The following is an 11,573-nucleotide window of genomic DNA, read 5'->3' on the forward strand; positions in this document are numbered from 1 at the left end:
GGCATCTAACAAATTCACAATTAAACTATGTATCTTCTTCAGGATACATGTTCTTGTCAAATTTTCATCGTCATATTAAGAATAATTAGTGGGATTTATCTGGGAGAATTTGAAAGAGTAAAATATTTTGTAATTTTTGTTTATGAATCAATCATAAATATATAAAATAATGAGATAATATAGTTTGCGTGTATGAACATCTTATATATCTTACCATTAAACGTTTTAGAATTTTGGTTCAATGTTAATCTTTTTACCAACTATGAAGTTGAACAAGAAATATACCACAGAACTACAGTGACAATATCATCTTCACTACTTTATTCACCAAATCACCTTAACACATATCCTTCATATATATATATATATATATATATATGCATGCACTTTACAAGCAAGTAAGCAACCAATACAACAATATGAATATACTCTCAATATTGTAAAAACTGGGACAAATCTTAAATCTGGTGTTTAGTCCCACCACACCCTACATCACAATTTCCAGGTAAGCTTATTTATGGTTCTTCCCTGAAATAATATATATATAAATTTCCCTCCAGGAACATTTTTTTATTTACTTACTACTTCACACACGTACAAATTTTACCTGCTTCTTACGATGATTCCCACACCTTGTAGTCTCTGCCTTCGACAGCTACAGACCAGTTTTTGGATCCGTTTGGTGGTTCGTAATGCCCTGGTCCAATCTTCATTGCAACCTTATCATCTATTATAGCTGCATAGACATCTCTCTCACTCTTGTCTATATTCACCTTTATAATAAACCCCAAAAACAAGAAAACAAAGGAGGCTAGTTTCAAGATCCGTCGGGTTTCGTAAGATATATGTTTAGAGAATGTGGGTTCCTTAAAGTAGTTTTACCTCACTCCTACAGTGGAGCTTCTGTCTGCTCCTGAGAGAGAGAAGAGAAGCAATCTCGGAATGATAATCTGAGAAGATATGGTCGAAGAAAACAGCCGGTGTTCCTGGATGAGTCAAGATGTAAGCATATCCTTGCATTTCTTTCCCCTCTGGAAATCTCCAATGGCCCTTTAGAAACAGAGAAAAATAATCATTAAAACGGCTTCAAACAGAGACTTGGTGATAGTTGAACTGGTGAGAAACAAAAACCTGAGTAGAGCCAGTGTCATGATTCTCTATGAATGTTACAGCACGAGAAGGCCACCATCCAACTACACCTGGAGGCTTCCCTTTTGGATCTGAGAGTCTCCAATACTCACATTTTTGAAGAGCCTACACACAGAAAGTTACCAGATCTTATTTACCAAAAAAACCCCCAATGTCGTATCAAACGGTACAAGATGGATATTTTTAGTACCGCATGAAGAATTCCTTTGGTTGTGACATCAAAAGCACCAGCAGCTCCACTAGTTGCATTAATCCAGTCAACAATCCTTTGACGATGTGCGTCTTGATTGTAGTCCATTTCTCCATACGTGTAACTTAAGGAGTCCCAATATTCACCAACAGCAAAGTACGGTTTGCTAGCATCCATATAGTCTTTCACATAACCTCCCCAAAACCCTCTTACAAAATCAAGCCTCCATCCATCATACCCAACTTCTTCTCTGCAGTTGAATCGAAATGGTAGATGAAATCAGACACGAAAACCAAATCAGTAGAAAATCAAAGAAATGACAGGGGAACTTACCTCATCCAGCATAGCCACTCCTTAATATCCTTTCTAACAAAGTCCTGTGAGTGATCTATGTTTGGTGCAGCATGGAAATTATCTCCACTGCTCTTGTTTCCTCTACCCTGAATCAATGTATAACCATCAAAGAATTTGCTTGCATTTTGTTATATAACAATAAGATCAAAGTTCTATTTATATAAAGGGGAAATATACCTGAAAATGAGGGTCATCTGCAACTACTGCCCTATCATCCCAGTTCAAACGTCCTCCAAATAAATTCCATACACCATTTTGATTCTTGAAGTGTGCACAGCGGTGATTCAAAACAGCATCACCTAAAACTTTGATCCCAACCTTGTGAAATTTCCTCACAGTATCTTTTAGCTCATCAATAGTTCCATATCTGAAAGTTAGCAACAAAGACGAGTGGGAAAACAGGTATTCCGATACATGCTACTATATTTTTTTATTATCTGATACACACTATCACTGCATCTTGTAACTGTCATAAGACAAAAACAGTTCCACTCTGGCTGACCATGCATTTAAGACAACAAAAACAGCATTCAACCAGAAGTTCATTTCATCCCATTTGACGATTGAACAACCCCAGATTCATGATGAAGTTTTAAGCAACTAAGAGACAATATGACAGTTTAGTCAAAATGTAGAGCTCACCTGGAATTCAAGTTATACAGGTCTTTAGGCATGTACCCTTCAGGTGACACAGATTCTGTCGGTGGAGGTAACCAAAGAACGGTGAATCCAAGTGAAGCTAACTCCTTGGCTTTTTCTTGAAGTTCCAAGTACCATCTCCCTGATTTATGGGACTCCCAGTTGAATCCCTGGCATAATATCTCAAATCCGGAGCCGGTTCCTGAGGAGATTTTAATTTCAGGCTTTTCATCCTCTGATTCTAAAATACTTTCCTCGGTAAAAGTTGGAGTTGTGCTTCTAAATATGCTGTATGCCTCCGCAGCCAGTTTCTCAATTTCTTGCAGAATGTTTTCCTGCACTTCTTTTACGTTTGTCTTCTGATTCTTATGATGGGAAATGTCAATGGCCAAGTTCCTAATCTCAGTGATGATTTCATCAGTAAATCCACTAGCAGACACTTCTTTATCTGTTTTTGGTGTGTGTTCACTCACTTGAGCAGCTTCAGTTTCAACGGGCGAGCTACTTGAAGTAAGGAAAGGGACGTAGAAGTCTTCCCCCCTATAATTTAGCCAAGTATTTTCATTTAACTTAAGAACAAAACATAACCCTTCAAGCTTTCCATCCAGAGAGAATAATCCAAACGATCCAGTTCCATCGTCTTTTCGCTGCAGAATGTTCATATGCATAAACACTTAGATAATGTCACTGATAGAATCAGAAAATATTCTAATAGGAAGGTTAAACAAAAGATTTGAATGAAAACATGAAAATGATCTCTAGGTGCCCAAAAAATATCTGAAAGCAGCCGCAAAGATATAGTGACAGCATCACGTAGTAAAGGTATGACGGCCATGTCTTATAGGATGCAAAAATAAAGAACCAGATGCATTCTGTTGCAAACCACCCTAATGCTAAGTTAAAAAACCAGGCATGCACAACCTGAAAATTGCTTGGACAGATGCCAATATGGCAGGTGCTAACCAAAAACTAATTTGAATCTCACAGACTAAAATTAGAGAGACACAATACATGTGATTCTCGCCAGATTTTCAAATCTACACATGCGAATCTTGCCAAGGAACATACTTCTAGACGTACCTGTAAACGAGTTCGTAATGCCTTGTTCTTAAACAACAATGTTTCTTCGGGGTAAGGTTCAGATGGAATTTCCCATCTTTTGCTGCCGTTTTTGCAAACTCCCCAGTGGACAGTAACATCACCCGGTAAATCGGTTTCAATTGATACAATGTTCTTAGATGTTTCAGGGCATTTCCTTGCAGTGACACTGACTGAGTTATCATCGGCAACACGTTTACTAATTGGCATCTCCTCGTAAAACTCTTGAAGACCTTTCCTTTCTATCGTAGAATCGGATGAGCTATTGCTCTCTTTTTCAACTTCTGCACCAGATTTCTCTTGTTTGAGAGGTATGTTTGAAAGCTGCCCAATGGCACCTAGAGATTCAAGAGAAGCAAGTCTCGATCAGTTTGAAGATTCAAGAAAGTAACTTGAAAAAGAATAGTTCTACATTAAAAAGTAAAGGAATGCTTAAGTATAAGAATGAAAAACCTACAGTCCGGATAACAGTGGTAGATATAAAAAATCCTGGCCACTTACCAAACCCTTTCTTTGCTCCGATCAAATTTCCGTTATCAGGAACATCATCCACAAGAGGAACCTTAAAATCTCTCCCTTTGTGCTGATACCATGCCCCAGTTTCTTCGTCCTGGAAAACAAACAGTCCCAAATAAATGCACAATACAACTAAGGGCAAACGAATAACCATCTTTATCTAGCAAAGGGTTAAGAAAGAGAACCTTCAAAACAAAATTGAGAGCTGCTACTGAGCTTTCCAGATTCAGATTAATAGTAACTTCAAAATCTCCTTCGGATAACTTCTCCAAAGGTGTCTCTATAGCATAGTCCTGATACAAGATAAAACTAAAAGTGTTACAACTATCCAAAACCAAAAGTGAAAATGCCGAGTAGTACCTTGATGGCAAATGAACCAGGAGGTCTCATATCTTCCGGAGGTTGATCCCATTCACTGTAAAATTCAAAGTAGAGAACATCAAGGGAATAAAATTTTCCCCATTAGTCCATTACTATAATGAGGATACCAAAAACAAAAGGTAGAAAGGAAAAGGAAAGGACCTTCCAGTATCACCCACATATGAAACTCCCCAATGCAAAATCCATTTCCCAGGAATACTACATCCAACACTCAGCTCCCAATCATTCTCTTTAACTTGTTTCAATCGTACATAAATCTTTCCTTCTGCCTACCATTCCAAAATCGAAATCAAAATCCATATATATCATCAAAAACACACACACACACACAAACCAAAACCTATGATATTTAACCTCGTCGATCCACAAATCAATCAATCGATTCGATTCAACTAACAACAGCAAATGTGAGTAAGATACGGGGGATTGAGAACACCTTGTCGATTCGCTGAACAGGGAAATTTTCCTTGAAAACTACATCATCCGATTCCGATTGAGAGGTTTCCACGACGGCAGTATCGGAAGAGCTAGCACGAACCGCGACGGAGTTGGAGCTGCGAAAACCTAAGGCACTCGTGGCGGAACCAATCGATGAGTTTAGTACTAGTTGTTTGTTGGAACTAGTGAAACGAGAACGGAGATTCAAAGAGCAAGGAGAGAAGCTTCTAGTTCCGCGGTAGGTTCTAGAGCTGTGACGAAGATGAGAATGGTGGAGAAGAGACTCAATGGGAACGGTGGACATGGCAGCAGCTTCGTGAGCGAGAGAGAGAGAAGAGAGAAGATATTTTCGTTCTTTTTTTTTTTTTTGTGCAGCGAGAGAGTGAAGAAGAGGTTAATAAGAGTCGTTGAAAATTAATATACAATAAATATATATATATATATATATATAAATTACTTTTATGACTTGGTGAAAGGGAAGATACCTTTATTGAGATTCGAGTTCGAGTAATGCGTGGACTTAAATATTTAAAAATACGCCACGTAAGCTTAAGCGGGCCATACTTTTTCGTGATCTCTGCCCCGTCGGTAAACTTAATATTCTCTCTATTACATAAGATTTTCATATAGATTAAGAAAAACATTTAATGTTTAGCTGCATAATTTATTTTTAACAATACATTTTTTATTGTTATTAACTAATAAAAATTTATTAAACTTTTAAGTTTTCATTTAATGATTTTCAAAATTTACAATTTCTAGCATTAATTGAAAAAAATATATAAAAAATCAATTTTTATAAGATAAGAAAAAATCTTAGAAAATCATCTTTTAGAGAGAATATATATTTATGATTTCTTTTTTACAAAAAATATGATTTTTGTGTTTAGTTGCGATGGTTGTTTTGTTTCTGAATCCTTAGCAAAAGATCCCATTGGTTGGTATCGTAAATATCTAAAAAGTAGTAACAACTTTTTGTTAAACAAGTTATTTATTTTTAAAAAATTTGATTTCCTTTTAAGAAAACGCTATTTTCTTTCTCCAAATTTTGGAATTTAAATTACTTTTGAAAAATCTGGCCTCTTATAATCAACTAAAACTTATTAATGCTCTACACTCAATAATTTCATTATTCAAATACAAACTTATGAAAAATATACCAAAATATTCATTTTGTAGTCCTATGATGAGTGATGAAATTATTTTTATTTTCATTTTTTTTTTCCATATAGCATATAGCGTATGTTTAACAGAAACAGAAAACAATATTGAAGAGAAGACAAAATAAAGATGAAAAACATATTTTTAACAGAAAACAATCATGAAAAATGATAAATCACACTAAAACCCGAAGTGTGTCAGATATTTCAAATCCCAAATCATATCCACAAACCAGTCTCACAAGCCTAAACATATTTGAAGAACTCCATATAGATTTCGTAGCAAACGCGAAAGAAGAAACTATAAGTAGCAAACACAACTCTAAACCCCTGAAAAGCTTTAGTACTTTGAGAGACCTCTCTCTCTCCCTACTCAGCAGCGTTACCCTGAAGAAGACCGTCCCTGATCTGTGAAGCAATGTCCCTAACAGCACCTGGACCGTGAGGTATGAACACCGAGTTTGACTTTGAAGACGCACCAATTTCCTTCAATGTGTCAAAGTACTGAGTCACCAGAACCATATCCATCACGTCTTTAGAAGATGTCCCTGGAACAGACTCAGAGAAGGCGAGCACGCTGTTTCTCAGACCGTCCACAATGGCTTGTCTCTGACGGGCTATACCCATACCTGAAAGGTATTTCGATTCAGCTTCTCCCTCAGCTCTCTTGATCTGCAGAATCTTCTCTGCCTCAGCTTTCTCACTAGCCGCCTCTCTCATTCTAGAAGCTGTTTTTTTCATCAAGAAACAGAACAAAACATTGTAAGATTCTCAGCAAATACTAATAGAAGTCGAAAACTTGTATATCAACAACAATTGAGCGTACCAGCATTGATCTCATTCATTGCCCTCTTGACGTGCACATCAGGCTCAATATCCACAATAAGGGTCTGAACAATCTCATACCCGTAATGAGACATAGCCTATATTATACACAAAAGCAGTTAAGAGTCTATTCTATGTATATCATTTTTTCCAAGCAGAAAATACAAAATTGTTGCTCAATGAGATGTACCTTTTCGAGCTCATTCTCAACGGTTTTTGCAATGTCATTCTTTTGCTCAAAGGTTGAGTCAAGATCCAGCTTAGGTACACTTGCTCGAATCACTATTGTGGATCGATTAGTTAATCATTAGGCAAACACAAGAACATCAAGAAGCACAACAAAAAAAAAAGGAAGGACATTTGAAACAAACCATCAAAGACATAAGCTTGAATCTGATTCCTCGTGTTGCTGAGCTTGTAAAAAGCATCTTGAGCACTCTCAGGTTTGGCACGGTATTGAATGGAAGCAACAACAGTGACAAACACATTATCCTAAAAAAAGAAAAAGAAACCCACAACATTCATTTCAACAGTCTCAAAGACAGTTGATCATGAACTATATATAGAGGATGGAAGTGTCAATAAGACCTTAGTTTTTGTCTCGCAGCGAACATCAAGCTGTTGAACACGTAAGGAAAGGTGACCAGCGACTTGACTCCCCAAGCACCATGGCAAACAGTGACAACCAGGCTCAAGAACTTCGTCAAATTTCCCAAAAGTCTCTTTGATTGCTACATTCGACTGATCAACTTGAATACAACCCAAAGCTTGACCCATTTTTCTTTTTCTTTCCTGAAACAAATACAAGGAAAAAAAAACATCAGAAAACATGAAAATTCCAAAACTTTACAACTCAAATCATCATCAAATACTAGATTATGGGATATAAACCAAGAAGTAAGCAACAAGGGGACTAAACAATACATCAAGTCAAAGAGAAAGGTTTAAAAACATATCTTTAAGCAATTTTCAACGACAAGTAGACTCAGACCTTAAAATTTTTTTTTTGACTCTGCTCTTAAAACAATATTATAAGGTTTTGGTCAGAACGGAACATAAGACCTAAGAATTGAACCAAAAAGAAGTCACAAAACCCTAACAGTCACAGAACCCACCACTACACAGAAGAACGAAACCCTAGGATTGATGGAGTCCAAAAGGGTCCACGATTCAAAGAAAGACACGAAATCAACGAGTAACGAAACAAAATTAGATTACAGAGAGAGAAGAAGAACAGAGGAGTTTGAGAAATTTACACACAAGGAGAGAATAATCTGATACGGCTGCGTAAGTTCAGAGGAGGAAGCAAAGTCGCAAATTATAAGCAAAAGCAAAACAGACAAAAAGGAAAAAAGAGCAAGTTGGAGGAAATTACTGAGGAAGGTTCGGCGAAATTGCTTAAGCAATTTTGTGATAATTAACGAAATTAGTATAAAATCTTTTGGGTTATTGTTGGGATTCCTTCGTGACAAACCTGGGTAATAAATACCTCGGATTTATCTAGTTTCTATTTAAAATAGATTTTAGTTGAGACTTGAGACTGCTTTAATAGTCCTTATCCAATTCCTTTTTTAAGAATTTTATTCTATTTTACAAGTATTTTATGTTAGCATTAATAATTTTATTTTGGCATTGGATTTATTGAAAAATTCACCCAAAAAATCCTTAATCTAGCTTTGATTTTTTAAAAAACAAAGATTAATTTAGTTTTACAAATAGAAAGAATACTTATATTTTACTGTTATTATATATTTTAATTGATGTTAAGTTGAGGTTATTGGTTTGAGATTTGAATAGAGTTTTAAAGGCTTTAAATGTTATATAGGATCAGTTGTTATTAGATAAATTTTTTGTTAAACTATGTTAAAATTTACTGTTATTAGTTTGTTATTTGTAAAAATTTATTTAAAATCTTAACAAATTTGAGTTATTAGATTCAAACTTTTATAAAGTCAATAAAAGTTTTGTGTTATTCTATTAAAAACAAAAGAATTTAGAATTGTTAATGAATTCAATTATTATATTATTTTTATGATTTTATACATTTTTCACAAAATAAAGTCATGGAAAGTATCACAAAAATACAGAGATTGTTTGGAGCACTTTACAAGATTTTAGAAAACTAAACAACAAAACTATAGAATACTTGTTGAAGTTTTCAAAATTCTTTATAAATTATAATCCAATAACACTCCCTTAAAATTTTTACACACAAATTAAAAAATATATAGAAATATGAACCCCAATTTAGTTTAATCCTTTTTACATAAAAATATTACTAAATAAAATAATACAACTAATAAAAATATAGTTTAAAAAATGTTTGATAAAAAAGTATTTACATTATTTAAAATAAAATAAAATAGAAATATATAAAAATCACTCAAAATGATTATAATATCTTATTATATAAAGTTGGGTTTTGAATGTTAGCCATTAACAAGATTTTGACATGTGTCAAGTTATCACTTTCAGATTCTGACATGTGTAAAAGTTAATATTTAATAGGAGGAATTTGATTACAAAAAAGTAAAATATTTTGTTTTGAAAAATATTAATAATGTAAAAAGATAATTATCAAAAATTACAGTATTTATAAAAATACAAAGTTTTTTAAAAATAATTATAAGGAGATTATATATATATATATTTCATAAAATTCAAATTATTATATTATTTACTTATTTTTTAATTTCAAGTTATTAATTTTACAAAAAATATAGAAAAAGGGATTAAGGAAAATATACAATTAATTATTAATTCTAAATTTTGTAAATACTCACTTCTATATAAACATAGATTGTCTTATATTTAAATAATTTATTCAAAAACACTGCTTTCAACTTTGTTTAATTGGGAAATTTTTTAATGGGAAGGTAAATTTTTCTTATTTTTTTAAACCAAAATTTTCTCATATTTTCTCCTTTTTCAGTTGGGAATATGTAAGATTAATATATTGACACAAAACAATCATTAATATATGTGTCTTCTTTTCCTAATACTGTATTTTAAAATTTGTTGTAGTATTTTAGATTGTTTTATTTAATTTATATTTTCATCTTTGCATTATTTGAGATTCATATATTACCGTGATTATAATTTTCTATTGCTTCTTTAATTATGCCAAATTAATTTTCTTCTAATTTTTCAACCTTGATTGGTTGGTCATAACCCTTCTTTCATTTGCAAACATAATTATTATCATTATTCATTCAATCTCAAAGGGAGACAACGAGTAGAAGCTCATCAACCTAATAGATGGATAAAATAGGCTAATTAAACACAATCTTACAACAAACATAGATTTAGATAGATTGGAAAAACATAGATCGTTGTTGATAGATCCATAGGATTTTAAAGACTGTGACACCCTGGTTTGCGGAAAGGTTTAAAAGAATTGATTTGACCATATATGTCATCAAAATATACTTATTTTTTTGGTCAAGGGTCCTGAGAGAACTTCATGATGGGTGACCTTCCTGGAAGTGATTGTTGGAACTGTGCGAGTGAGGACAAAACACAGGAAAAGATCAATTGTTGATTTGTAGGGTCGGTAAACAAGTTTTTAAAGCCTCCCAAACGTAACAAACCCGCCATCGAATATGGGTGGATCCATGGGTCGGGAATAGAAGTAGGGCCCATGGACTGAGAGTGAACATGGGCTCACTAAGCAAGGTGGCGGTTGAGGCGTTACAGAGACATATGCTACATCATGGTGTGTCAAACACACTTCCCGAATACATTGGGAAATTTAACATTAGTTACTATCAAAATATTTTGTAATGTTTTTACTTTAATATGTTGTTGTTGCAAGCCATTTTGAGATAGCGAAAAGACATGAACATTTTCTCTGCACACAGGAGGAGGGTAGAGCCGAGGTTCGATTATGGTGGAGAAGCTTGGATACAAGGTTATCTCCCCAAGGGAGGAAGGTGGAGGAGGTTGGATGCAAGGTTATCTCCCCAAGGGAGGAAGGCGGAGCCAAGGTTCTCTCCATGGTGGAGGAGGTTGGACGCAAGGTACTCTCCATAAGGGATGAGGGCAAAGCCGAGGTTTTCTCCATGGTGGTCATACATTATTTTGATAATACATCATTGATTAGTATATTATGTAATCGATAAACACATTAAGCCAACTATTTAACTTTCACTTCTGCATAGTTACTATCACGAATACATTGGGAAATTTAACATTAGTTACAATCAAAAGATTTTGTGACGTTAGAAAAATGTTTTTGGTTGTTGGAGCAACCCATTTTGAGATAGCAAAAAGACATAAACATGTTCTCTCCACACATGAGGAGGGCAAAGTCGAGGTTCTCTCTATGGTTGAGAAGGTTGGACATAAGGTTATCTTCCCAAGGGAGGTGAAGGAGGTTGGACGCAAGGTTTCTCCCCAAGGGAGGACGGCGGAACCAAGGTTCTCTCCAAGGTGCATGAGGTTTGATGCAAGGTTCTTTCCATAAGGGATGAGGACGGAGTCGAGGTTTTCTCCATGGTGACCTACATTATTGTGATGATACATCATTGATTAGTATATTATGTAATATATATTTTATTCAAAATATTTTTTGAGCCAACAATTTTTAATAATTAAAAAACTAGGCAGAATTGAAAGTAAAATAGTTGGCTTTAATGTATATAGACATTTTCTAGGTGGTGATAAAGAATATATTTGTAACATAGAGTATATTTATGTGTAAAAAGATACGCTTTTAATAGTAACATACATAAAAGATTTGTAAATAGATATAAATCAGTGTATTATAACAAAAATAAAATTTACAAAATAACATACAACAAATATTAATATATTTTGTTAAA

At 34.2% G+C, this 11,573-nt stretch overlaps 2 protein-coding genes across 7 annotated transcripts; both read right to left on the reverse strand.

Annotated features, from left to right (window-relative positions):
- Positions 1–293: 293 nt before the first annotated feature.
- On the reverse strand, positions 294–5,188 carry LOC104701627 (alpha-amylase 3, chloroplastic). Of its 3 annotated transcripts, none has more exons than XM_010417345.3 (14): positions 4,764–5,186; positions 4,469–4,596; positions 4,307–4,361; positions 4,132–4,239; positions 3,932–4,040; positions 3,413–3,768; positions 2,336–2,979; positions 1,871–2,060; positions 1,673–1,779; positions 1,340–1,589; positions 1,132–1,254; positions 883–1,050; positions 608–773; positions 294–487 (listed from the first exon to the last, which is right to left on the reverse strand). In XM_010417345.3, exons 1-13 carry the CDS (start codon positions 5,067–5,069, stop codon positions 615–617), a joined length of 2,703 nt encoding a protein of 900 aa, XP_010415647.2. In that variant the 5' UTR covers positions 5,070–5,186; the 3' UTR covers positions 294–487; positions 608–614. The 3 variants fall into 3 exon arrangements, with proteins under 3 accessions (XP_010415647.2, XP_010415646.2, XP_010415645.2); XM_010417344.3 differs by having other exon boundaries at positions 294–528; XM_010417343.3 differs by having other exon boundaries at positions 294–773; positions 4,764–5,188.
- Positions 5,189–6,050: 862 nt separating this feature from the next.
- LOC109124810 (hypersensitive-induced response protein 2) lies at positions 6,051–8,450 on the reverse strand. 4 transcript variants are annotated; one of them, XM_010417349.3, is made up of 6 exons: positions 8,126–8,450; positions 7,339–7,542; positions 7,122–7,242; positions 6,941–7,032; positions 6,752–6,848; positions 6,051–6,653 (listed from the first exon to the last, which is right to left on the reverse strand). In XM_010417349.3, exons 2-6 carry the CDS (start codon positions 7,525–7,527, stop codon positions 6,295–6,297), a joined length of 858 nt encoding a protein of 285 aa, XP_010415651.1. In that variant the 5' UTR covers positions 7,528–7,542; positions 8,126–8,450; the 3' UTR covers positions 6,051–6,294. The 4 variants fall into 4 exon arrangements, with proteins under 4 accessions (XP_010415651.1, XP_010415648.1, XP_010415650.1 ...); XM_010417346.3 differs by having other exon boundaries at positions 8,011–8,248; XM_010417348.3 differs by having other exon boundaries at positions 8,007–8,220.
- Between the last annotated feature and the right edge of the window lie 3,123 nt (positions 8,451–11,573).

Source organism: Camelina sativa, chromosome 7, assembly GCF_030686135.1.
Source record: "Camelina sativa cultivar CO46 ecotype springtype chromosome 7, ASM3068613v1".
Classification (NCBI taxonomy): domain Eukaryota; kingdom Viridiplantae; phylum Streptophyta; class Magnoliopsida; order Brassicales; family Brassicaceae; genus Camelina; species Camelina sativa.

Excerpts from the sequence above, each read along its gene's own strand:
- LOC104701627 (XM_010417343.3), bottom strand. The coding sequence starts at position 5,069 with ATGTCCACCGTTCCCATTGAGTCTCTTCTCCACCATTCTCATCTTCGT. Across the intron at positions 4,597-4,763 it reads CTGTTCAGCGAATCGACAAG|GCAGAAGGAAAGATTTATGT; the intron begins GTGTTCTCAATC and ends TTGGAATGGTAG. Across the intron at positions 2,980-3,412 it reads CATTACGAACTCGTTTACAG|CGAAAAGACGATGGAACTGG; the intron begins GTACGTCTAGAA and ends AACATTCTGCAG.
- LOC109124810 (XM_010417349.3), bottom strand. The coding sequence starts at position 7,527 with ATGGGTCAAGCTTTGGGTTGTATTCAAGTTGATCAGTCGAATGTAGCA. Across the intron at positions 7,033-7,121 it reads TCAAGCTTATGTCTTTGATG|TGATTCGAGCAAGTGTACCT; the intron begins GTTTGTTTCAAA and ends GATCCACAATAG. Across the intron at positions 6,849-6,940 it reads TTGAGAATGAGCTCGAAAAG|GCTATGTCTCATTACGGGTA; the intron begins GTACATCTCATT and ends TGTATAATATAG.